The sequence below is a fragment of the Microplitis mediator genome, chromosome 1 (assembly GCF_029852145.1).
Source record: "Microplitis mediator isolate UGA2020A chromosome 1, iyMicMedi2.1, whole genome shotgun sequence".
In the NCBI taxonomy this organism is placed as follows: domain Eukaryota; kingdom Metazoa; phylum Arthropoda; class Insecta; order Hymenoptera; family Braconidae; genus Microplitis; species Microplitis mediator.
Window position 1 is genome coordinate 15897831 of NC_079969.1, and position 27135 is coordinate 15924965.

Consider the following 27135-nt stretch of genomic DNA (forward strand, 5'->3'; position numbering starts at 1 on the left):
ATCTGATAGGAATATTAAATCATATAATATAACATACAAACATGAAATGTAGTAAGAGAAGAATTATATTATTAAAAAGATCATTAGCAAACAGAAAAACAGAAGAAACTGCAGATTTTTGCTTACGGTCATGAAACGAGTTCCGATCTTTATGCTTTTTCTTCTTTCACCTTCTCTCTTTCCATTTTCGCTTTTCTCAAGTCTTGACATCTTACTGTCTTAAGACTTGTGTTTTCTTTTCACTATCAGGGTAAAAAAAGTAACTAAAGTAAGAAGCGATAAAGGAGACGATCAAAGAGTGACCAGTCAAGATCCGTGTCGACTCAGTACCAGTAGATACCGTTACATTTTCTACAGGGCTCCCGTGTAATTTATATATCGTTCATTTGTTTCTCTGTTATTCACTGTCCAATAAACTTCGCGTAAGTGCATATCTTTTTTTATATTTTTTCTCAAAAGTACTAGATTTTTTTTTTCTTCTTATTCGATACTATTCGTCTTGCCATACGGCAATACTTTTTGCGCATACTCTTGATACTTTAAAAAAAAATCATGTGGATGAATAAAGTGCGGAAACTAACAATTACGATTACGGTAGCAGTCACCTACTGTTAACTGATTTGTGCCCGTTTACTTTAATCATTGTGCTTAGCTCTATATTTATCTCTTCCTTACAATATTCACTCTTATTCTCTTATATTTTTTATATTACATCTGTAGTTTTAGGTACCCTTAAAATTTCTCTAAAAGACCTTATCTATTTCCTTTATATTGCACGGAAAAATTATTCTTGTTTAAAATGCTATGGTGTCATAGTAGTACTGGACCATATTGGCCACCTTTCGAAATTCGAAATAAACCCATGCAGAAATTACGACCATAGTAAAATTTTCAACGATTACAGTAATTTGTGATATAATCGTTGATTATTTAACTATGGCCATGGCCATATGCAGAAATTACATGCATAGTAATTTTTGCATATGTTTATTTCTATTTCCGATAAGTGGCCAAAATGGTCCGACATTACTATGACACCATAGCATTTCAAACAAGAACATTTTCTCCGTGTATATAAGATCAAGCTCATACCATCGACAGTTGCGTTCCTAGGTATATGTTACTTGAGAATTTATTCGTTTTGACACGCAATCTCAAGTTAAAAATATAGCTTGGGGCATGAACAATAATACCATATTTTTTAAAATAAATTGCATTTTACACCGTTTAGAAAAGAAGACAAAAAAGATGTAAAGCTTCATCATCATTATTTATTCATAGCTTATTATTTATAACAGTTCAATTCGACAGGAATTTGACGAATATGTCAAGCTTGGTATACCACATATCACTAAGTATGTACTTAAAAGATGTATGTAATCCTCGATTTAGCTACAGGCTATCTAGCTCGTCCGATGCGTTTGACAAGAGCCGTGATGATCTGAGATTTATACGTCTCAACACATCACACAAGAGAGACATTTGACCACACTCTTAATATCTGAAATACATCTGCACATAAATAACTATCAACTACACGGAGAAAAACAATAGTTCTGATTCCTATGCTAGGACGGTAACCATTACTATATTACATTGTAACGAAGATTTTTGTAAGAATCCTGTGTGAATTTGCTGGAAAAAATCTTTGGAATTGTGGCAAAAATATGAGTGATAGCTTATTCGATGCGGAATTAAATTTTGAGCAAAACATTCTCTACCAAGGTAAACCTTACGTTAACCTAAGATGCTCCTCACGGTACTTCAGGCAAATCAGGAAAAAATTTTAATCGAGTTTTCGCTATTTTCAATATTTCAATTTTAAGAGAGTATACACTGGAAAAAAGAAATATCTGTCCCAAATAAATCAAGTTAGTTGTGGCTTTTTTAAAAATATTTCTTAATGACAAATAAATATATTTGGTACAACAAAATATGACAGCTGATTCAAATAATTTTATAATTCTACGGAAATATATAATTTATTTGTCGTAAGTAATTGATACATTTGTGGTAAAGATATTAAACTTGTGACAAATAACCTAAAATTTTGCGATGCTATACATATATTTGAAGCCCTTATTTATTTGTAGCAATTGGATCATTTCTTTACCACAAATAAATCACTTATTTCATGCAATTAAACTAATCAAATATATTATATCTTTGTCACAATTAAATATTTATTTGGCCATATCCAAATATACGATATCTTTGGCTCAAATAAATCTTTTTTTCAGTGTACATATTTAAAAATATGAAGGTTGCGGCTTGAAACGTTCACAAATTTGACACGATTTTTACCAATTTATGTGCCATTTTTTTGGCATGAAAATTATCATTGATGTTCTCCATCTTCAACTCTATTCTATGCTTTAACAGAAATAAACTACTTCTTGCCTTCATTTTTTTGATATTTTTTTTTAATGTTATGAACCTCTGTAGTACTATTAATGGTTGTTATGATTATAATATGAATTATTTATGCTTAAAAATTTCAATTTTAATTACATATAGATTACTTTAACGATGTCAATTAAAGTAATTAATAATGATATAAGGTATTATTGATTTCAATGATTTATACAAAGAAAATAATCAATTAATAATTAACAGCCACATCCCTGGTAGAAATGATTCCGGGTACCTGACCAGGCTTCATATAATTTGCCCGATTTGAAATAAGGGCCCGAGAAATCGCCCCGATTATTAGCCCGACCAGAATGTAATGCGTTTTGAGATGGCTAGACATTCGTAAGCCTGGTTGGGTGTATGATCAGGTAAAGTTGCATTTACCCGCCCAGGCCGTAATAGGGTAACGGAAATGGGTCGTATCAATTTTATGGACAGGCACTTGATCGGGCATATGGCCAGGTAAAATATTTGAAACCCGAATAAAAACTTTCTGTGGCGAGAGATTATTAACCTAGCTTGGGTCGATTCCGGGCAAATAAACAGGCAAAACTTCAGCAGCGCAGTCAGGTATTCTGTTAGGCTTCAACGAATGCCCTGATTAGTTTTTTACTTAAAAAAGCACATCCGGTGGAAATTTGATTATATAATATTTAGATTACAAAAATAAACGTACAATAGTTTTTGATTGATTTATATTATATTTATTTGTTAAAAAAAAAACTTATTATTTATTTCATTGTGTGATATGTTATTATTATATTATCATATTATTATTCAATACAACTAGATCAATTTTTTTAAATTTAAAACACATTGATATAAAATTAATACTTTTAATTATTATAATTATTATTATTTTATCTCGCTTTACGTTTATTGTCCCAATCGGTGGCATTGCCCAAGGCTGATCCAATCGCTACTAGTGCTTCATTTTCGGAGACTATGGCGGTAATTGCAATTAGAGAACCTAAAAACAATGAACACATAAATTGAAAGTACATCTAATAAATTTATGAAATTTGTGTATTGATATATAAAATTAATGAATTACTTACATTTTAAAACTTTTGTAAAATTTATATTTTTTATAGCAATTTTATTTTTTACTTCTTGTTGGGCCGTAAAGTTTAATGCCACATCCCGACTTACTAAAAGCTTCAAAAGATTGGAATCCATTTATGTAAGATATTTTTTTTTCTAACGTGTACTTGATTACTTACCGGACTCGCCTCATACGTAGCAATTATATTCAGGCCACCCGTCAGGAGCATCAGCGTTATTTATTAATGAATCTTTGAGCAGACCTGCATCTTCATCATTGTGTGGCCCAGACATAAATTTCGTGACAAATCTTTTCTTTAAAGAAAATAATTAAATTTAATTTAATTATCAAATCTAATCCAATTATTCAACACAATATTAACCGGTTTACTATTTTTTGGACCACGTTTAGTAAATTCTATGATAATGAAAGGCCCATATTGTTTCTCACTAATTATCGAACTCTAAAAAAAAAAGCATGTGACTGATGATTGCAGTATAGGAATATAAAACATTAAAACAAAAAAAAAAAAAGTTACAATTTTATTCTGAAAAAATGATTCAACTCATGTTCAACTTTAAATCTAAAATGGTCATTGTAAAATATTCTTTAGAATATGTATTATAATCACCTCGTTTGATGATGGATACATTGTTGATTATTATATTCGTTTATTCAATTAATCAAGAATTAATAGTGGTATTGTAATATTACAAACAAAGCACTACAAAGGTTATTTTAAACGATGATGTGAACTTTAATACTCCACTACGAGTAATAGAAGATTATTCTATTTTTAAACTTTTAAGGACCTTTTCCGTAAAAGGCGGACTCTACTTAAAATTTGAAATATAATGTACCCTATACAGTTTCGATAGTATATTGTAGAATAATGTACATTCTCTGTTAAAACTATAGTATAGAATCTACAAGATAATATATCTTTGTAAATGCACTACAAGATTGTATACTACAACTCAAGCACTCTATTCACTCTAAAATAGAATATCTACATAAGTATGAGAGAGTCAGAAATATAGTTTGTAATACGATGGTGCACTACAGTTTCTGTAAATTCAGCCAGCATGTACGTCTGTACCTCTCTACTTATCCCACGAACGGCCACAGCAAACCTAACAAAAGTGAACAATAAAGTTTTATTGCAGGGATTAAAAAACCTTAACTATGAAGAAAATTTGACAAACATATGTCTGATTGCACAAAAATATCAAATACTTCAAGTATCTACACGACTTCCCAGAAAATAAATTTTAATTTTCGTTAAATACCTTAAAACTTTTAGTTTTTAAAATATTTTTACAAATTTTATAATGTTTCATAATATGTCATAATTTCCCTTATATTTTTTTTTGTAATTTTTGAAATTCACGATTTTTTTGTATTCTAAACCGATTCATAGCCAATCGTTTTTCTATTTTAAAACCATCCTTAATTGTTAAGTATTTGAAGCGGTATATATCGATTTAACAAAAAATCGATCAAACAAAAAATTTCCGAATATTTAAACACTAAAAGATTAAAAATATTAACTTTAAAAGTTAGAAATAAAACTTCTTTAAAACGCACACTTCAGTGTAGATTAACGAAATGTTTTCGTGCTTGTATAATATTTTTTTTAATGAAATAATAAGTAGTAAGTACTCAAGTCTTATCCCCACCACATCCTTATATTTTGATGACAGCTCTACGCAAAAGAAAAAAATTTCACTTAGGAGAAATAAGATTTTGCCTAGCTAAGTACCTATCAACTGGGCAACGAGTATTGTCGTAGTAAAATACCCGAAGTGGCTAACCCAGCCGGGGACATGAAATTTTTTTCGTTCAAGTACCTGGCCAGGTACCTGTGGACCGGGCGATAAGTTTTTCAATAGTCAATTACCCAAAATGGTCAATGCAACCAGGGATATAAAAATTCGCCTGTTCAGAAACCCGACCAGGTAAGTACCAACCGGGTGAGAAGTCTTGCCGTAGTAAAAAGCCCAGGCGGGTCAATGCAACCGGGGACATAATAATTTGTCCGTTCAGGCACCCGGCTTGGTACCTGCCAGCCAGGCTAAAATTTTTCCCTTGGCCAGGCACTCTCTAAGGATCATATAGTCAGGGCCTCAGTTATTCCCCCGACCGGGTGCTGTTTTGTAATCGGGCAAGCCCGGACAAATTTCTACCAGGGATTGGGTTTTTTGTAATTGCCCTATTTGTAATTTTAACTAAATTAAAAAAAAAAAAAAAACAACTTTTTTTTTTCATTTTTCGTTCAATCGTTTTCGCGATGCAGGGACTATCAGGTTTGCGGATAATTTAATTTCTAATCGAATGGGGGAATTTTAATTCGGTGAAAAAACACTAAACTTAGGTACGACCGCACACACATTAGTGGGATTCGAACCCGGGACCCTACGCACGAAAGACCGATGCTTTAACGACTTAGCTACGCAACCGACAGTGATAACTGAATTCAGCTGTACTACATAATCTGTAGGTAATTTGATGAAAATTTTTTTTGTTCTGTTAGTATAGTTTTTTACTTTATTTACTTTTTTTTTATAATGTAAGTAGATACCATATTTATAATATGTAAAAATTCGATATATTAGTCCTATATATTAGAGTTATATAACATTTTGCCCGATTAGTTACCCGATCGGGTGAAACGTTATAGGGGTACAAATAATTAGCCACTTCGGGCACCTAAACGGGCTAGTATAATCGGGCCCATAACATTTTGCCCGATTAGTTGCCCGATCGAGTAAAAAGTTATCGGGATACAGATATTTAGCCACTTCGGACACCCAAGCGGGCTAGTGTAATCAGACCCATAACATTTTGCTCGATTAGTTGCCCGATCGGGTTAATGGTTTTCGGGATATATATTTTTAAACTTAACAGGCTCCCGACAAGGTATAAGAAATGAGGCTAACAAAATTCTCCTTGACTAGTTACCTAACTGGGTTTTCGATAGTTCGGGCAACGAAATCGTCCCTTGTCTGGCACCTTCTCGGGTACATGTAATCGGGCCTTACTTTTACTCCCCGATCGGGTGCTGGTCGACAGTCGGGCGGTTGTCGGGCACTTTCTACCAAGGCACTTAGAAAAAAAACTATTAGAAAGTAAATATTTACTCTCGTGCGGAATCGCTTCAAATAATTTTTCCTATGAAAACTATATTTTACTCAACCGAAAATCCATTATTTGGATTAAGTTCAATCATGTTTCACAAACTCCCTAAATGAAAAAAACAACCCTGGAGGATTCGAATTACGATAAATTATGGTAATTTGCCGTAAGTTACGGTATTCGGAAGAATTACAATAATTTACGGTAAAATGTCGCAAATTACGGTACTTTATCGTTATTTATGGTAAACTACGTATTCTACGGTGTTTAAGCGTAAATGTGCGGAATGTCACAGCAAAAGGGCGATATTTTTACAGTAAATTTGCAGTAAGAAAACGGTAATTTACAGTTAAATTACGGTAAGCCGGCGGTATTTTTCCGGAAAGTATTGCACTGTAAAAACTGTAAAAATAAAAAACATACGGTGCTTACGGTGAAAATACCGCAAATTACGGTTAATTGTCGTAAATGGCGGCAAATTTGCCATTTAATATCGTATTTTACGGTAAATTACGGTAAACTGTGGTAAATTATCGTAATTTGGATCCACCAGGGAATAATATTCAATTTAAATATAATCATTGTTACTTGGACATCTTAGTTTTGAATAATATTGACAGTCACAACACCAAAATAAACTGTTTTGATGATCATCGAAAAAATAGGTATTAAAATCAAAAATAATTTCTTGTTAAAAATGTTTTTCGCTCAGTATAAATTAAAAAAAAAAAAAAAAGTATATATCACCATGTGGTTTGCAATTAATCATTGACATCATTAACGCGAAAAAGAAACGTTTTGAATTAAATGTGGTGGAAGTAAAATTCCATTGTATCAAGATAATATTTAGTGCCTGCGGATTTTAAAAAGTTAGTCTGCATATTTGACGTGTCTGGTGCGGACACTGAGCGACCCTGAATGTCTCGTCCAGTATCAAGATCTTATCGAGAGAACTTAGTCGACCATACTGTGAATCCTTCCATCGTCTACCCCGCTGTGACTATACTGGCAAAGCTTCTTTTCGTATCGTGCAGCTTTATAGTTATTGTCTTCTCATCTCGGTCTACTCGGTAATTTTAATGATATTGATTTAGACGCAACGTACCACTGGTTTTGTTTGTTACGAGACCGTCAAAACAAGAAAATTTTAACCTTGATCCTGAAGACAGTCGTCAATTTCTCGTTTATTAATTTATAAGTTTGAATAAAGTTGCAACACTTGCACAGAATATTTCCGAAAAAAAGTTGAACAAATTATGTAAGCAATTAATTCATTACTTAAGAACTATGAATATTTTTATTTTATGTTGCTTTTCCCCTCTCTCATGATATATATAAATATACATGTATATGTGACAACAAACATAATTTTCCGAATTGGTTTCAAGGTTGAAGGAATACGTATAATATGTCACTAGGGATTATACAAAGAGAAGTCAATGGTCATACAGACGCTGATCGTACTGAAAAACCACAACCCAAGCTGAAGAATCATAAAGAAACCCAGGTCAAGCGCCGGTTTATTGGCATGATCGACGACCTTGAAAGTTCATTGTCTTCGTGTTCGTATATGTAGTTGGTGAGATATTAGGGAAATCTGTAGGCGCAAAACTTAATGATATATTATGAACATTCAACAGATATAATAGAATGTTTTTATTTATAAATATATATATTATTAATTGTTATCTTGGGTACAGGTGAAAAATATCTGTTCTATCTTGTAAATCACAATCTCTATTTCTTGGCTCATGAAATATTACATCAATTCCTTAAATTATTACCAGATGAAAAAAATACAGATACTTTTGAAAATTTATCAAACTGTAAACTCTATTCACCCTTTGTGCTTTATCGAGATAATAATATAAAATTATATATCCTTTTGAAGATACGAAAATTGATAGAATAATCATTATTATGATTATATTGAAAGTGTTAGTTGAAGTTTCTGAGAATAATTTATCCATATGATTGCTTACACATTTTTCAATTCTCCGCGTATAAAAATTGGGAGTACTTTTGAGCTTTCCCAGCTCAAAAAAATGTCGTTCGAACCAATAAAATTGAAAATTGGTTGACACTACAAAACTGATCATCAATATTTGATTCATGTCAATAAAGTTTTATATTTACAATTTTTTTTTAATTTTCAATCAATCTGATAAAAATTCGTTTCAGAAACAATGTTGTCGATTGGTGGTATCAACATTTTGTCGATTTTTTCAATCCAATCCGGACTTTGAAAAAATCCATTTGTTTATAACTTTAGTTAACAAAAAAAAAAAAAAAAAAAAAAATAATGGTCTTTGGAGGATACAATAGATATTCGTTTCCGAAAAAATGCTGACGATTGGTGATATCTACATTTTTCAATTTTTTTTTTTTGTCTTTGATTTTTAATGATCTTAAAAGCCTTAAGAGAAAAATTTGTTGGGAGAAGATGTATATTGAAGAGGAGAAAGTCACCGGTGCTAAGCAGCAGTGGAAGTAGTTCAGTGCTCGCCACTAGATGGTTGGCCAACTTATTGTGCTGTCCCTGGTTAGATAGGTATTTCAGAGTTTTTATATTCGATATTGATGACAATTCTGGTATGGATATTTCTCTGTTATTTGACAGAGTGACAAGTAGCTGTTCTGGTGGTCATATAGTAGATGCTTAACTACATAATGACATTAATAATTCCTTAAATAATTTTTCTCGATATTTAAAAACAAAAAGTATTTTATTAAGTCAAAATTGTAACTGATACTATTAACATGTAGTGAAGCAAATAATAAAAATATTTTTCTGCCCTCCGGCCGGAAAGTGGCAACTTTCAGGCCGCTGCCCTGAACGAAGTTGCAACTTTCCGGCTTCGTCGAGCAGAAAAATAGTATACGCACCTTGGCCAGTAAAAAAGAAAGCCTCAGACCACATGTTTGTCAACCTCGGCTTCGCCTCGGCTAACAATTACATGTGCTCTGAGACTTTTCTTATTTTACTGGCCTAGGTATGTAATATACTATTTCTTGCTCCCCAAGCCGAAAGTACGGTCTTCCTGGTCGCATTACACTCCAGAAAGAGCCTCTTTTGTGGCCGGCTCGCAATGCAGAGAGCTGTCACTAGAGTGCGCTTATTTAGTATGACTCGGTTATGTAGCAAATGTACAAAGATTTTTCAATAACAAATAAATTATTTAAGAATTAAAAAAGTCAAAATTAAAACAAATGCACATACAGATTTTTTAATTCTTTACAGGTGCATCTTTTTATTCTTTATTCATACGACATTTTATTTTATATTTTTCAATTATTAAAATGAAAAAATATCTGACAAATACACGACAGCGCATGTGTCAAAATAGTTACGGATGCACTTGTCTATTTATTTATCATCCCTGATTAAAAATATTGATTGGAAAAAATTGAAAAAAGTTTCAATTGATTTCAATTTTTTAGATGAAATTGAAAAATATTGACTGAAATTGAACTTTCGAAAGTTGAATTTTTTTCAATACTGAGAAGCCATATAGAAAATTATTCAAAAATATTCAGACTTCTTTGATTTCAATTGTTTTGAATTCCGAGCATTGAATTGAAAAATATTGAAAACAATTGAAACCAAAAAAAATGAATCTTTTTCAATATTTACTAGTAAAATTAAAAATAATTAAAAAGTGATTAAAATTTTATGGTTCCTAATTACTTTGAATTTAACCAAACTCGAAACTTTTAATTGGTTTCTATTTTTTCCAATGAATAAATAAATTTTTTAATTTAATATTGCACGGATAATTAAAACCAATTCAAAGAGATTCAAATCTTTGAATTGGTTTCTATTTTTCCCAATGAATAAATAAATTTTTTAATTTAATATTGCACGGATAATTAAAACCAATTCAAACAGATTCAAATCTTTGAATTGCTTTCTATTTTTTCCAATGAATAAATAAATTTTTTAATTTAATATTGCACGGATAATTAAAACCTATTCAAACAGATTCAAATCTTTGAATTGCTTTCTATTTTTCCCAATAAATAAATAAGTCATAGATTCTGGGTTCTTTAAATAATTTCAATACATTGAAATAGATTATACATTTCAAGTTATATTTTGTACTTTCGGTAATACATAAATTCTGAATACATATATGTTATCATAATCAAACTCAAACACTCAACTGTTTGTATTTTTAAAAAAGAAATAAATTAGTTATATTTAAACATAAATAATTGATAGAAAAATCATTCTTCTGAGCCATCGCTCTCGCTCTCAAGTGAGTCTCGCAAAGATCGATATTTATCGAAATTTTCTGAATTATTTTCTTCTAAATAATCATCCTCTGCTCGATCTTCGGTCTTATCATCTCCCTTTCTATCTTCATCACTGCCTTCATCTCCATAATTCTCACCAATTGCTCCAGCCAATTGTACCTCTGTATGTTCTTTATCTTCATATAAATAACTTTCTGCCATATTTCTTTCGTTTTCAAACTCATTTTCACCAATATCCACGATGACTTCGCTTTCCAGGTGAATTTCAGATGCGCTTTCTCTTTTTCCGAAATTCCCCTTCATTTTGGCAATCAACGCACAAATGTGCCCTTCTAAGTTTCCGCGATTCTCCTCTATTTCTGCCCTCGATAGAGCATGCATTCGCGGCGAATTTTCAAGATAGTACCGAAACAGGCCATTTTTCGTTTAAGAGGCAATCAGATATTAAGTTTGGATTATTTATAGAAAATAATTGGTAAATATTAAAAATCACGAATGAATGCCAATAATATTTTATTCACAGAACAACCAGATATTAAGTTTTATTTATTGATTTAAAAGAATTAAAAAGTATTGAAAACCACGACTGAATGTCAATAATTTTTAATCCACTTTGTGACCGGATATAAAATATTATTTATTCATTGAAAGCAATAAAAAGTAACTCATAGTTGCGGATGAATTTCAATAATTTTTTATTTAGGAAGCAACCAGAAATTAAGTTTTATTTATTCATTGGAAGCAATTGAAAATAATTAAAAGTTTCGGATGAATTTCAATAATTTTTTATTTAGGAATTAACCAGAAATTAAGTTTTATTTATTCATTGAAAGCAATTGAAAATAATTAAAAGTTTCGGATGAATTTCAATAATTTTTTATTTAGGAAGTAACCAGAAATTAAGTTTTATTTATTCATTAAAAGCAATTGAAAATAATTCAAAGTTGCGAATGAATTTCAATAATTTTTTATTTAGGAAGTAACCAGAAATGAAGTTTTATTTATTCATTGAAAGCAATTGAAAGTAATTAAAAGTTTCGGATGAATTTCAATAATTTTTTATTCAGGAAGTAACCAGAAATTAAGTTTTATTTATTCATTGGAAGCAATTGAAAATAATTAAAAGTTCTGGATGAATTTCAATAATTTTTTATTTAGGAAGTAACCAGAAATTAAGTTTTATTTATTCATTGAACGCAATTGAAAGTAATTAAAAGTTTCGGATGAATTTCAATAATTTTTTATTTAGGAAGTAACCAGAAATTAAGTTTTATTTATTCATTGAAAGCAATTGAAAATAATTCAAAGTTGCGAATGAATTTCAATAATTTTTTATTTAGGAAGTAACCAGAAATTAAGTTTTATTTATTCATTGAAAGCAATTGGGAACTATTCAAAATCATTAATTTTTTCCAATTATTTTAAATTTCCGCAGCAGATCAAAATTCATGAACTATTTATCTATTCAAAGATATTGAACGCAATTAAATATTTGAATTTTTTTAAATTTTTTTCTATAAATAAAAAAGTTTGAAATTTTCACATTATTTATCTATTCAGAACAATTCATTCTTCGCTGATTTGAATAACTCGAGATATTGAACTGATTGAAAACAATTGAAATCATATCAGATTCAATTTTTTTCAATCAATAATTTTAATCAGGGATATCATAACCATAAATTTTAATGAAATTTAAAAAGTCTTGTGGCTAAAAATTTGTTATCAGTAAAGAAAATAACGCATAAAGTAAGAAAATATACGAGAGATGATAATATATTCTTACTATTGTGTATTATTGTAGTTAATGTATGAGCTTATAAATAATCCTATAGTATATTGCTAAATAAAGAAATAAAATACCTAGTTTCAACTAAAATTAAATCTATAATTTTCTTTTTCAATTATTTAATGTTTTTGATACCCGCCCCGACCAGCAAAAACTTCGGCTTCGCCTCAGTTTTGCAAAAGTCGGCGGGCCCGCCCCCTTTCACCGCTCGGCTTCGCCTCGCAATGTCAATTAATTCAACGTACTTTCGGCTGGGGAACAAGAAAAATAGTACACGACCCCCGGCCAGAAAGCTGAATGCCCTGACGTATGTGATATCAAAGCCTCGGCTTTCATATCACATCCGCCAGGAAATTCAACTTTCTGGCCTAGTGTCGTAATATACTAATTGTCAGTACTACTCAAGCTTCAGTAGCAATAACTTTTTTTTCTAAGTTATATCAACTACTCAACATTAACTAAGCCGAAGTAGTTACTGATACTATTTTAATTTGTTGACGCGACTATGGAACGTAGTTATTATTACTATTACATCTTAAGTAGCGAAGACTATTTGTTCATAATTGTTATAACCAGGTAAAAATGGTTCGTAAAGAATAGTTGGTGTTACTATTTTATATTAGTTTTGAGCACTACTGTGTAGTACCAGTGACTACGAAAACTAGTTTACAGAACTAATATTTAATACTTGTGACGTCGTAGTTCAGGCTACTATGCATTTTTCTCTCAGTGTATACGTTTAGAAATTATAAAATGTTTACATACATACACATATACACACTTACAGTCGAATATCATTTTGAAATCAGGCAGAATAGCTTTTTAGGACCTCAAAACGTCGAGATTCGTTGAAAACTCAGTCTTCGAGAATCGGACCAAAACTAATAATTTCTTCTTTTGAAAATTTTCGATTTTTTCTTAGAGCGTGAAGGTAAAAGTAGTCGGTTTTTTTAGCCCAGCCTAATATGTATGTATTGGCAGGGAGCGCGACGAAAACGACCTCTGATGGTTACAAAAAATCATGCTCGAGAATTATGATAGATACCCTGGTTAAAAAAGAGAATTAAAGAGGATTAAAAATGAATTGAATCCTTTTTAATTCTCTTTAGAGAATTGAATAGAATTAAGGAGAATTCATATTTAGAAATTTTTAATACTATTTAATTCTCTTCAGAGAATTAAATAGAATTAAGGAGAATTCATATTTACAAATTATTAATGCTTTTAAATTCTCTTCAGAGAATTAAATAGAATTAAGGAGAATTCATATTTTGAAATTTTTAATACTATTTAATTCTCTTCAGAGAATTAAATAGAATTAAGGAGAATTCATATTTAGAAATTTTTAATACTATTTAATTCTCTTCAGAGAATTAAATAGAATTAAGGAGAATTCATATTTACAAATTATTAATACTTTTAAATTCTCTTCAGAGAATTAAATAGAATTAAGGAGGATTCATATTTTGAAATTTGTAATACTTTCAAATTCTCTTCAGAGAAATCGAATAGAAAAAAAAACTATTCCCAAGAAAAATATAGAGAGCCCGAACTGGGATGGATATCCCGAATTGTCCATGAGGAAGACCACTGGTTATACCAAATGTAATATATTATCTATACCAGATATATATATATATATATATATATATATATATATATATATATATATATATATATATATATATATATATATATAGGACGTGATGCAGGGTATACTGCACCACTACCAGTAGGTACTTCCCACTCTGCTACGCAAAGTTCGCTTGGTAGCAGTGGAGTGATGACTGACGATAACGTCCGCTGCATTTGCTTTTAACACTTCTACTATAAGTGTCCATATCCAAGAAGCCCGCACGCTCTAGCGGTGAGCGCAGAACTAACTTTCGCTCACTTACTCTCTCCCGCCAGATTGTCGGTCGGCGAGCGTCTCACGATCACTCTTACATTTTTTTTCCCGTTGCCTTTTTCTCTTATGATTACTTTTTTTTCCAAAAATTTCTCCATAAAAAAAAATAAAATTTCACGTATAAAATAATTATTTCTTTTCATTCCCAGAATAAAATTTTAATATATAAATAATTACAAATCATTATTATTTTGTTTTTTCAGTTTAAAAAAAAAATTAATTTTTTTTGTTATGGTTACAATTCTCTCGAATTCTCAGCGAGAACAGGAATTGCAACATATGACTTTGAAATTAAAAAAAATAAGATGGAATTGAACTTTTTCGAATCCTGTTTTATTCTCTCGGATTCTCGGAAAGAACAGTAATTGCAACATTATTTTAGAATGAAAAAGAATTAGTTAGAATTAAACTTTTTCCAATCCTCTTTTATTCTCTTTAATCCTCCACGGGAACAGAAATTAAATATTATTTTCGAATTAAAAAGGATTAGTTAGAATTAAACTTTTTCTAATCCTCTTTTATTCTCTTGAATTCTCCGCGAGAACAGAAATTCAAAGTTATTTTAGAATTAAAAAGAATTAGTAAGAATTAAACTTTTTCCAATCCTCTTTTATTCTCTTGAATCCTCCGCGAGAACAAAAATTGAATATTTTTTTAGAATTAAAAAGAATTCGTTAGAATTAAACTTTTTGAATCCTCTTTTATACTTTCGAATCCTCCGCGCGATCAGAAATCGCAATATTATTTAAGAATTAAAAAGAATTAGTAAGAATTAAACTTTTTCCAATCCTCTTTTATTCTCTTGAATCCTCCACGGGAACAGAAATTAAATATTATGTTAGAATTAAAAAGAATTAGTTAGGATTAAACTTTTTTGAATCCTTTTTCATTCTCTTGAATCCTCCGCGAGAACAAAAATTCAAAGTTAATTTAGAATTAAAAAGGATTAGTTAGAATTAAACTTTTTCCAATCCTCTTTTATTCTCTTGAATTCTCCGCGAGAACAGAAATTCAAAGTTATTTTAGAATTAAAAAGAATTCGTTAGAATTAAACTTTTTCCAATCCTCTTTTATTCTTCTGAATTCTCCACGGGAACAGAAATTATATATTATTTTAGAACTAAAAAGGATTAGTTAGAATTGAACTTTTTCTAATCCTCTTTTATTCTCTTGAATTCTCCGCGAGAACAGAAATTCAAAGTTATTTTAGAATTAAAAAGAATTAGTTAGAATTCAACTTTTTCCAATCCTCTTTTATTCTTTTGAATCTTCCACGGGAACAGAAATTAAATATTAATTTAGAATTAAAAAGGATTAGTTAAAATTAAACTTTTTCTAATCCTCTTTTATTCTCTTGAATTCTCCGCGAGAACAGAAATTCAAAGTTATTTTAGAATTAAAAAGAATTAGTTAGAATTCAACTTTTTCCAATCCTCTTTTATTCTTTTGAATCTTCCACGGGAACAGAAATTAAATATTAATTTAGAATTAAAAAGGATTAGTTAAAATTAAACTTTTTCTAATCCTCTTTTATTCTCTTGAATCCTCCACGGGAACAGAAATTAAATATTATTTTAGAATTAAAAAGAATTAGTTAGAATTGAACTTCTTCCAATCCTCTTTTATTCTTTTGAATCCTCCACGGAGACAGAAATGAAATATTGATTTAGAATTAAAAAGAATTGGTTAGAATTCAACTTTTTCCAATCCTCTTTTATTCTTTTGAATCCTCCACGGGAACAGAAATTAAATATTATTTTAGAATTAAAAAGGATTAGTTAGAATTAAACTTTTTCTAATTCTCTTTTATTCTCTTGAATTCTCCGCGAGAACAGAAATTCAAAGTTATTTTAGAATTAAAAAGAATTAGTTAGAATTAAACTTTTTCCAATCCTCTTCTATTCTTTTGAATCCTCCACGGGAACAGAAATTAAATATTATTTTAGAATTAAAAAGGATTAGTTAGAATTAAACTTTTTCTAATCCTCTTTTATTCTCTTGAATTCTCCGCGAGAACAGAAATTCAAAGTTATTTTAGAATTAAAAAGAATTCGTTAGAATTAAACTTTTTGAATCCTCTTTTATACTTCCGAATCCTCCGCGCGATCAGAAATTGCAATATTATTTTAGAATTAAAAAGGATAAGTTAGGATTAAAAATATTTAATCCTTTTTTATTCTTTTTAATCCTAAAACGATAATAATTTTGTCGCTAGATGAAGGAGAATTAGAAAGGATTCATTTTATGGTCGATCTGAATTCTCCGGAGAATTAAGAGTATTAAAGAGTATTAAGGAGTATTAAGTATGTGTGCTTTTTTAATCCTTTTTAATTCACTTTTTAACCAGGGTACATAAAATCAGTGTAAAAAATAAAAATTTGTTATAAAATCAAAATACAATAATTGATAATAATATAAATAAAAAAGTGCGATTGTATTTTTGATAGATAAAATTAAATTGAATATATTTCGATAAAGAAACTAAGGATAAAAAATTTTAATAATTAATAAATACTATTATTTTAGAATAGAATAAGGTTAACCGATAAAATCGAAACAAATAATAAATGACAACTACAATAATAAAAGTTTAAAAAATAGTAGAATAGTAATTTGCGTTTTTTAACGAGTGTGAATGTAGCAGACATCAGACAAATTTAAAACGATAAATAAATAAAGTAAACAATTAAAAAAATAATATTTATAAAAAATACACTCAATAATTTCAAAATTTTTTAAATGCGGATTTTTTAAAAATTTTATTTTATTAATTATTTACTCGATTTATTAACAAGTTTAAATTTGTTTGATGTCTGCTACATTCACACTCATGTTTTTTAACAAAATTCTAGTAAATAATTTTATTGTAATTCATGATAATTTGCTTATGAATCGTAACTAAGAAAGTATTAACTTATAATGTTTTTTTAAAAAATTATTTTTAGGCAATCATAAAAATCATTATCCAAACCGGATTTGAATCAGTAAATTATTAAATATTGTTTTAACTAAACGATGAGCAGAGGCAAACATTAATGACAAAATAACTATTATAAACTATTTTTAAACTTAATATTTACATGTTTATTTTCCACAAGAGCATGATTTAACGAAATTGTGCCCACATCGAGCGCTGCGATCGATTCAGTTGTCCCCACCATATACTAGACTCCCTGCCAATACATATTTATAAAAATTCTCGAACCAGTGATATTTTTGAAACCTCACGACTAATTGTGATAGATTATGACAAAATTCTTCGAAAAATTCATCATAAGGATGGATTTTTGAGATATCTACCTAAGAATCATCCATAAATTTAAAAAATTACATTAAACTGAAGAATATTGTTTTATATACACATAGTTGAAAAAGAAAACTTTTAGCCGTTGCATTGGTCGCTATACTATAATTTATTCGTGAAACCTATCACAAAGAAACTCATTTACAAACGTAAAACATATCTAATAAAATTGTTTCGAGCGGCTGTAGCCAATGGACTTCTGACAGTACGAAACCCCAAGCACAAGTTTTCTTTACATTTAGCCTTTTGTCCATTCCATTTAAAATTCTCAAGCACACAAACCAGAAACACATGTACATCTTCTTCTCTCGTTCTCTGTAACATGCATTATTTTCTTTGTACCATATCGACAAGTACTCCAGGTTACAATGACTTGAAAAGAATCCTCATTTGACTCAATAAGTAGCAAAAAAACTGAGTATTTTAGAATGACATCAAGTACATCAAGTGTTGCTTTGAATATGCATGAAAAAGCCGAACAGTGTCCAAGTGTGAACTGAGTAAGAATTGAGAATAAGAAAAGAATTTTATAAGAAATGGCTGCAACAACTATTTCGATGCTGCATTTCAAACGACTTGGTCTCATGAGTATCCAATGCAAAAAAATTATCAACATCAACACAAAAGAATTTTTTGATGAAAATTACTCTGCAATTTAGAGTAATTCTGGGCCATTCCAAAAAAATTGGTATTTTTTATTTCAACTTTTAATATTTTTCATTGAAATATTAATATCACTAGACTATTTTTTACTCTACTGGTGAGTAATTTTTTAACAACAGATAATGTGGTATAATTTTATGACTTAATACTCTACTAAGATCCCATATTTAATCGGTTATTGTGAATATATCATTTTAATCTACCAATTCTCATTCTACATGTATTAATTTTTACTCCCCAGTATACCATTTCTTTAAACCTATTAATTTTATGATGAAAAATTACTTGTAATTCGAATAAAATTTCGAATCTATTGAAGTATTTTTTACTCTAAACTGCAGAATAATAATTCAGTAGTCTTCATTAATCGTCGGTTAATATCAGCTTTTATTTTGCTCGCGACAACTTACATGTTATGCACACAAACGAAGGCTTGGAAAAAAAAAACGATCTCTTTATCTTGTAACAGGGTACATTTAGTATTAAAATGAATTAAATATTTGAATTTGAATTTCGTTTCCCGCCGTTAACCGGCCAACGATCTCGTAAGTTGCGAGTTAGTGATGCGACTTGTCACCGGGTGTCGCACGATCGCTAAGGCCCGAACATTCGCCACTCCCCTAGTCTAAGTTTCGGGAGTGAACCAGAATAGAGGGAATGACCATATAAAAAGGACTGCGGAACATGGAATCATGAGTTAAGTTCTAGAGTTGATCAGACGACCAAAAGGATCGGACGCAAAACAATTACCAGGTAAATAATTACGTCTATACACGCTTCACGTGGAACGAGGCGATTACATTAATTAAAATAAAATTAATTAGGCTCTCTAAAGCCAATTGTTAACCCATTTTTGTAAATCACAATTTACTTATACGCACTGTTCATTGACAGGTACAATTACAAGGTTATAAATTACAAATACAATCAAAAGAAATAATAAAGTTGCGAAAGAGGAATAAGAGGACAATTAAAGAAGGACAACGGAAAACCTGGAAAAATAACGAACACCAGTGAAATTGGGAGCAGCCCGAAGCAAATCGTCACCTGAAATTTCCAAGGACTGCTGAAATAAAATTGGAGGTAAATTATAATTAATTCAAGCCGCTGATTAATTTTATTAATCTGGCAAATTAATTATAATAGGTTACTTAATATCTTTCCGTTGATCTCGCGTTCAGGCTCTCTAGCCGTTCAACCTCGTATTCTCGAAAATTCCGTCGCGTCATTTGTCGTCCATATTTTGTCTAAACTCTGTTATAGTTATTCAAGGCTCCCTAGCCGGAATAAAACTAAATTTATCTTGTAAATAATCCGGTAATTAAAACAATTAATTTATTAATTTATTCCAGGCTCTCCAGCCGTTATAAATTAATTTATTAATTGATCTTAAGATTAATACAGGCTGGAATTTATTCCGTCGGCCGCATTAATTCTAAGATTTATTAATTTACTCGAATTACTCAAGTTAACGTCAATAAAATCGGGAACCGCGTGACGCCAATTCACCGGTCAAAAATTCTAGTCAACCCGAAAACAAATTCTAGTCAGAACGTTATTATTAAATTAATTTTAAGTTAAATAAAATATCTAAAATTTAATTAAAGGATACTAGAGTTTGAATAAATTAAATTGTGAGTAAAAAGTGAAACGGATTATTTTAAAGTGAAATAAATTTATTGTGAAAATTGTTAGTGGAAAATTTAGGAATTGGAAATAATAAATGTACAAAAATTGTGGCAAATTAATTATAAATGTTAATCAGAGTAAATTAATTAGGAGGAATTTATAAGAGGGAAAGATTAATTAATTTATTAATTATATTAAACAATAAAAATAAATTAATTGATTGGAAAGGACAGTAAGTTATAGAATGAAGAAAATTATATTGAGTATTGGAAATTATGAAGTGTTGAAAAATTGAGTGAGAAAGTTAATGAGTAGAGTCACTTAGTTATAGAGTCAATTAGAATAAAGAAAACTGTGTCTGTGATTTAGGTCCGGTGGGCAGGTTAAGATTAGATTAGTTATACATCCAGAGGATGATTTTATAGTAAATTTTAGTATACATCCAGGGGATGATTTTATAATAGTTTAGTTAATGTCCAGGGGACAAATTTATTAATTGGCATTAAGGTTTAACGTCCAGGGGACGGTATTTTAACGGGAGTGTGTGGGTGTGGAAACGTCCAGGGGACGCTATTAGTTTGTCATAAGATTCCGTCCAGGGGACGAGGTATAATTTAGTTTGTCATAAGGAAAACCGTCCAGGGGACGAGATTATTAGTTTGTCATAAGAATATTAGTTTGTCATAAGGAAATTAGTTTGTCATAAGGAATTAATTATTATAAAAGGGTTAAATAAATAATAAGCAAGGTGCTTAAAATTGTTAAAATTAAAAGTGAAGTTTTAATAAAATTTATTTCAGCCTGTTCACTATTCCTCTCCTCTCTCACAAAATAAAAATTTACAAACGACCCTGAGAATCAAAAATTACAATTAACATCCGGTTCTGGAAGGCCGAGTCCATCTTCCAGTGGCGCCCTAATATTCGACCATAATACTTAGGTGCGACCAGACTTGGCAAGCTAAACACTCTGTCATAATCTCACTATGACTTAATTTTTTTTTTTTTAAATTTTGTATCCTTTCATTTTCAACAGAATACGAGTAATTTTTTCTTTTTTTTTTTAAATATTTATTTTAAGTCATATTCTGATGCGATTAGATGGTTTTAGATTTTTTATAGAAATTTCAACCTATTAATTGTAATTTTTATTTTAAGTCAATAGAAATACCTTTCCGGTCTTGATAATACTCTGGAAACACTTTGGAAATATTCTGGTAACACTATGCAACCATACGGACTTCAGAGTATTTCCAGAACGGTTTTGTGCCCTTTTTTGAGATCGAACTCAGACCATTTCCAGAGTGAATACAGAGTAAATCCGAAGTGTTTCCAGAAAGTATCTAAAGTGGATACATACTGATACCGTTATGCACCCACAGTGAATACAAACTGATACCAGAGTGTTTCCAGAATGTTTCCAGAGTAGAATCAGAGTGAAACCAAAGTATATACATGCTCAAACTCGAGGGTATTCATAGTAAATAAATACTGAAAAAAAAAAAAAAAAAAAAAAAATACCGAAATTTATTATTTTTAGAATTTTCTAGAGCATTTATTGAATACGGTCACTTTTCATTTAAATACACATTTAAATATAGTGGAAACCTAAATATGCAAACCTTCTCAATGAGACAATTTATAGCTAAATTGATAAAAATATAGATAGCCCGAACTGGGAATCGAACCCAGACCATTTCGGTATCGCGCCGAGTGCTCTACCAGTTGAGCTATCCTGCACTATACTTTTTTTTTATTATCTGTTTTTTGTGTTTCTGGATTGTAAAAATAAATCATTCAAGGAAACAAAAATATTAGACATAATGTAATATAGCATCTACTATATGACCACCAAAACAGGCACAAGAAAGTTTGTTCTTGGTTTAAAAAATTATTTTTTATGGTTCAAAAACTTTTTTATTTCAGCTCAAGACATTTTTCTTGACTCAAAAACGTAACAATCTTCAGCCAAGAAAAAAATTTTGTGGACTAAGAAAGTATTTTCTTGATTTAAAGAATTTATATTTCAGACTATAGTCTTGATGATGTTTTCCGTAAAGGAAATAATTTCTTGATCCAAAAAATTTTTTTACTTCAATCAATAAAGTGAGAAATTTTGCTTGGTTTAAGAAAAAAATTACGGAGACATTTTATTTCTTGGTTCAAGATTTCCTTTTTTTCTGTGCGGGAGTGCTGACGGGTTAAAAAAAATTTCCATTTCATTTAAATAGTTAATTTTATTGACACAGTCTACTATATATCTATATTTAAGTAGATACATAAATAAACTTTTGAATGGAAGATATTTTTCATTATTCTGCGACAAAATACAACATATTATAAGAAATTTTATTAAAATTGCGACATGACTCTCTACAACAGCTATACTTCTAAAAGAAGTATGCTTAAAAATCAGTTCAAATTACCTCATAATGATAAATTTTACAGAAAAAACTGTCAGTTTATTGAAAAATGATTTTTTCCGACTTATTCTTGGTTAACGCTGATCATAAAGTATATTTGACTGAAAGTCACAATCTTATCTTTACAAGGTCGCCAGGTTATTTTTATTAATTTAGCCGCTCCTAACAAAAAGTAATGGGGGAATTAATGTTCAGACTGTCAGCTTATAAAAAACTATGATGTTCCCTATACGCGGTTATTTTGCCTGATGTATTTAATTCCATTTTTTATATTTATCAGAATTAATGACAAAAAAAAGGGGAAATATATTTTTATTTGTTATAAACCACAAAGTTTTTTTGGATTAAAGAATAAAATAAAATATTTTATAAAATATTGCCGGTAAAGAATATCACTTATGCAGTTGCAGAAGAGCAGGATTCCATGAAGAGTCGAAAAAACAACACCTCAAGAATCCAACGGCGATGTTTTTCTCAGAAAACCGGGTTCCAGTAGATGGGATTGAGGAGGAGAAAGAGAGTAACAAAACTAATAAAACCTTACATTCGCGGTCGAAACTAAAACCACATGTTAGAAAATTCGTATTACAAAAAACTACGTCTTATACAATACATCGGATTTTAATTATGTATATTTCTATGAAAAAAAAAAAATTTTTTTAATTTATTAAAAATATAAATTTGAATAATTTTTTTACAAATTATACTCATGAGAATTCTCCGGCATATCTTAATGATTTAGTGATTCCATGAATAAAAATTGTAAAAAATAACTTAATATAATCCAAACCATGGGTTGATTGTTAACTTTGAAATAAAAAAGAGCGATGATGAATAAACACTAAAAGAATAAAAATAAGGAGAAGGGTAGAGAAAATATTGTTGAATGTTCTCAAGTCTGCGAGGACAAAACTCAAGGTCGTTCTATTTTCTCAGACTATACAACTATAAGTATACTATCATTCGTTGTCTGTATCTGGGTACAAAGAATAACTTAAGAATAAGTAAAATCAACTAGCAAACGAGTACCGCGCAGTATTCCTTACTCAAGTATAATCCAACGAGAGTTGTAGTGTGGCATGGACTTGATAGCAGTGTTACTGGTTATGTGGGCTTATATTTATTTTTCCTTCTCGATTAATATTAGTTTAACACAATGGTGGAATCTTAATGTCTAATATAGGAAGTAGAAACGAATAAAACCCAGAGGAATTTATAATGCTGTATAACACAGAATAGTATAGGTATATATATATATATATATATATCGATCCGTGAATCTGCTGCCAGTCTGCACTAAAACGTGAGGACATGCTATACCCTCCAGTAACGACCAGTTGTTCATAGTAGTGATCTTTTTTGTTGGTCGTAGTCCTACAATCTCATCTACTATATATATATATATATATATATATATATATATATATATATATATATATATATATATAAGTATCCTATACTATCTCATATACTGGAATCAGCAGTGTGCTTGAAAGTGATGGTTGGTATCTTACACTCCACTCACTGGATCCCAAGCGTCAGTGACTTCGCATTCGCCGGTCAGATCGGATCTCTACATAAAACGTACAGTGTTATTACCTCAACCAATATTTTTACACTTACTATTATAATTATATACTATCAATAATTAAAATCTAAATTTTTATCTATGACAAAGTAAATTTATAATCTAATTTACGAAATAATTAATAGCGACTGTGGATGATTTTTATCGCTGTACTTTTAGGATTATAAAGAGGGAGACAAATTTAATAACTTGAAAACAGGAATAAGAGAAAAAATGAATAATTGCAAAAAAAAAGTTAAAATGATAAAAAAATCTTGATGGTTATGGTGAAGTGCGAGGATTATTCAAAAATAAGTTTAAATGTATTAAATTATAAACGCCAGTCGAAGTCGAATTGCAAATACAAGATTTCATCATACTGGAGGCGTGAGTCTGCGGCCGGATCGATCAATAGAATTTTTCATACTGGGCTGGATCATTTGATGATAATATAGAATAATATTTTACTTCTGCGAAAGTATCATGATTACATATTCATTGGTTTTAGTGATGAAATTGATAAAAATAGAAGTTGATGAAGCATTGACTGGTTCGATTATTTACGACTAAGTCATTTAAAGATTTTTATTTGGAAATGTCAAATAAAATCTTTTTTTTTCAATGATGCCAAATTCGAATATCCAGACGTTTACGAAGAATACGTGGGTTTTTTTAATCCCCTTAATTCCGATAAGTATTAAGATTGCGAACCGGATACTCTTCTGAAAAAAGAAGTTGGTGAAATGTCACAGAATTTCGAATTATAATCAGATATATATTTTAACAACTAACGGAATTCAAACAAAAAAAGTAATACCTATAAATAACATCATATTTGTAAAAATGGAAAAAGAATTATGCATTAGTTGACAAGTTTTACATTTGATCTGGCTTTAGTTGTTTAAAAACCGAGTCCAGCAACTACAGTGACGACAGAGTGAGCAACCAACCGCGTCTGTTCTCCATTACTCACTATAGAGTCGAAGTCCGCGCGTGCATGACCGATTCGTTAGTTCGGTCCGGTCAGTTCGGTTCTCTTATCCACTACAAAAGGATTGCGGAAAATTACAACCGAGTAAATGATAAAGAAAGGGTGGATAATTACACTAATCGTACTTTGTCCTTGCTACATTCCATTGCACCTGGCAATTGATTGCAATCAATGAGAATTATATTGGCTATTTCTATTTCTTGTAACAATACATCGCTTTTGTTAAAAAAAAGTAACAAATGAGTACGATGATTGTCCAGTGAAAATTACAAGAAGAAGGAAAAAAAATATCAACCGGATGATTTAATTATTCGATGAACTGACATCAACAATTGGAATGTGCAAAAGCATTGCCAAGAATTTACCAAGAAAGTGACAGTGGATCTGACTCTTCTTGGATGGCATTGAAGAAAAGACGTCAGACTTGCATCATTGGACCTGTTGTTAGCTGGTGGCTGATGTAGTGTTACTGATTCACTTTCGACGGTTCCCATAACGGATCTGAGGGAATTATTACAACTCAAGTAATATATAATCTACCTCTTTGATAATTAAATAATCTAGTGTCAAATAAAACAGTTTTATTTTACGTGATGTCATTTAAAATTTGTAATCTTATAAGTTTTAGTTGAAATTTATGTTGTGCCAGGCTGTGATAAAGTAAATTGAATTTAATTTTCAAAATTATTTTAATTATTAATTAGTGATAGTGACAATTAATCAATAGTAAAAAATAAAATAAATGAAATAAAAAATGTCATCAAACGGTGAATTTTCTACAATATCGAGTGGAGAAATACCCTCCCTACCGAAATCACTTCCTAGCTCCAGGGAAGCTACAGCTGAGGGTAATTCAAGTTCTACTGGTGGTTTTATGCCACTACGTGACTTTCTTGATCGTTTTTCATTACCAAGAGTTGTTAGGCTTGAGGGTACTGGTGGTCGTCCTGTTTTACTTTATAAACAACAGCAACGATCACTTAGAGTCACTGCAACCCTTTTAATACATAGATATCGTCACGATGTCAAAGTTGGACCGGAAATCGTTATCCCTGAGGGTTATCCGGGTAAGTTAATGATAACGTTATTATCAACACAATATTACTATCTAATCTTCTTCCTTTTTAAATAAATATACACACGGCGTCTATTTTTTTAACATTGATGCCATGGGAAAACCCGTTTTTCGCAAACTATCTACTCGTTCAATTCTGCATTCGTACTCTTACAAACTTATACGTACATACAGCGAAACATAACTTGATAGCTAGTGTTGAAAATAACGTAATGATTAAATAAGCTTTCTATTAACTTATAGAATTAAATCTCATTACGAACTACAATCCAATTTAATCAAGAATACACAATATACGAATTGAAAACTTATGCACAGAAAAAAAGGAAATCTTGAATCAAGAAATAAAATGTCTTCGAAATTTTTTTCTTGAACCAAGCGAAATTTCTTACTTTATTGGAGTGAAAAATAATTTGGATCAAAAAATTATTTCCTTCGCAGAAAACATCATTCCTTAGCCTAAAACATAAATTCTTTAAGGGGAGAGTAAGGTTAATTAGCACAAAGAAAGATACCTTTTTGTGAATTTTTTGTAACGACACAGTTAAAATCTCTTTATTAAAACCAATGGTACATTAAAGTATGGCGTTCGAAGAATATGGTATGAAATTTTCACGAAGAAATATTTGAAAATACGACAATGGCAGCAATTACTCGGACGTGTCTCGGAAAAAAGTAGGATAGCGGTACCCCTCATAACTTTGTGCTGGATCATTTGAAATAAAAAAATCAAAGTTTATTCATTAGATAATAGTTTTCCCCAGGTAACGCTGGGAGGGTTCTTCAAAATTTCAATTTTTCAATTTTTTCTGGTATAACACATCGATAAGCGAATTTTATCGGCTTACCTCACACTGAATCAACAATGCCACGTTAAAAAATAAAAAAAATGCAAAAAAAAATTCAATACCCCCCCCCCCCTCTTAAACCAAGTAAA

The 27135-nt window shown here is 30.2% G+C and overlaps 1 protein-coding gene and 1 long non-coding RNA gene across 2 annotated transcripts in view; one reads left to right on the top strand and one right to left on the bottom strand.

The window, feature by feature from the left end:
• Positions 1 to 3169: 3169 nt before the first annotated feature.
• LOC130674841 (uncharacterized) lies at positions 3170 to 3936 on the bottom strand. The gene is made up of 3 exons (XR_008991142.1): positions 3636 to 3936; positions 3471 to 3570; positions 3170 to 3382 (listed from the first exon to the last, which is right to left on the bottom strand). It is a non-coding gene; the product is annotated as an uncharacterized LOC130674841 (long non-coding RNA).
• Positions 3937 to 24096: 20160 nt separating this feature from the next.
• LOC130675809 (uncharacterized) overlaps positions 24097 to 27135 on the top strand; it is a 35748-nt gene continuing 32709 nt past the window's right edge. Inside the window, exon 1 of the mRNA XM_057481677.1 lies at positions 24097 to 26190. Within this exon, the coding sequence (XP_057337660.1) occupies positions 25878 to 26190 (313 nt within the window). The 5' untranslated portion in view covers positions 24097 to 25877. The remainder of the gene's footprint in view (positions 26191 to 27135) is intronic.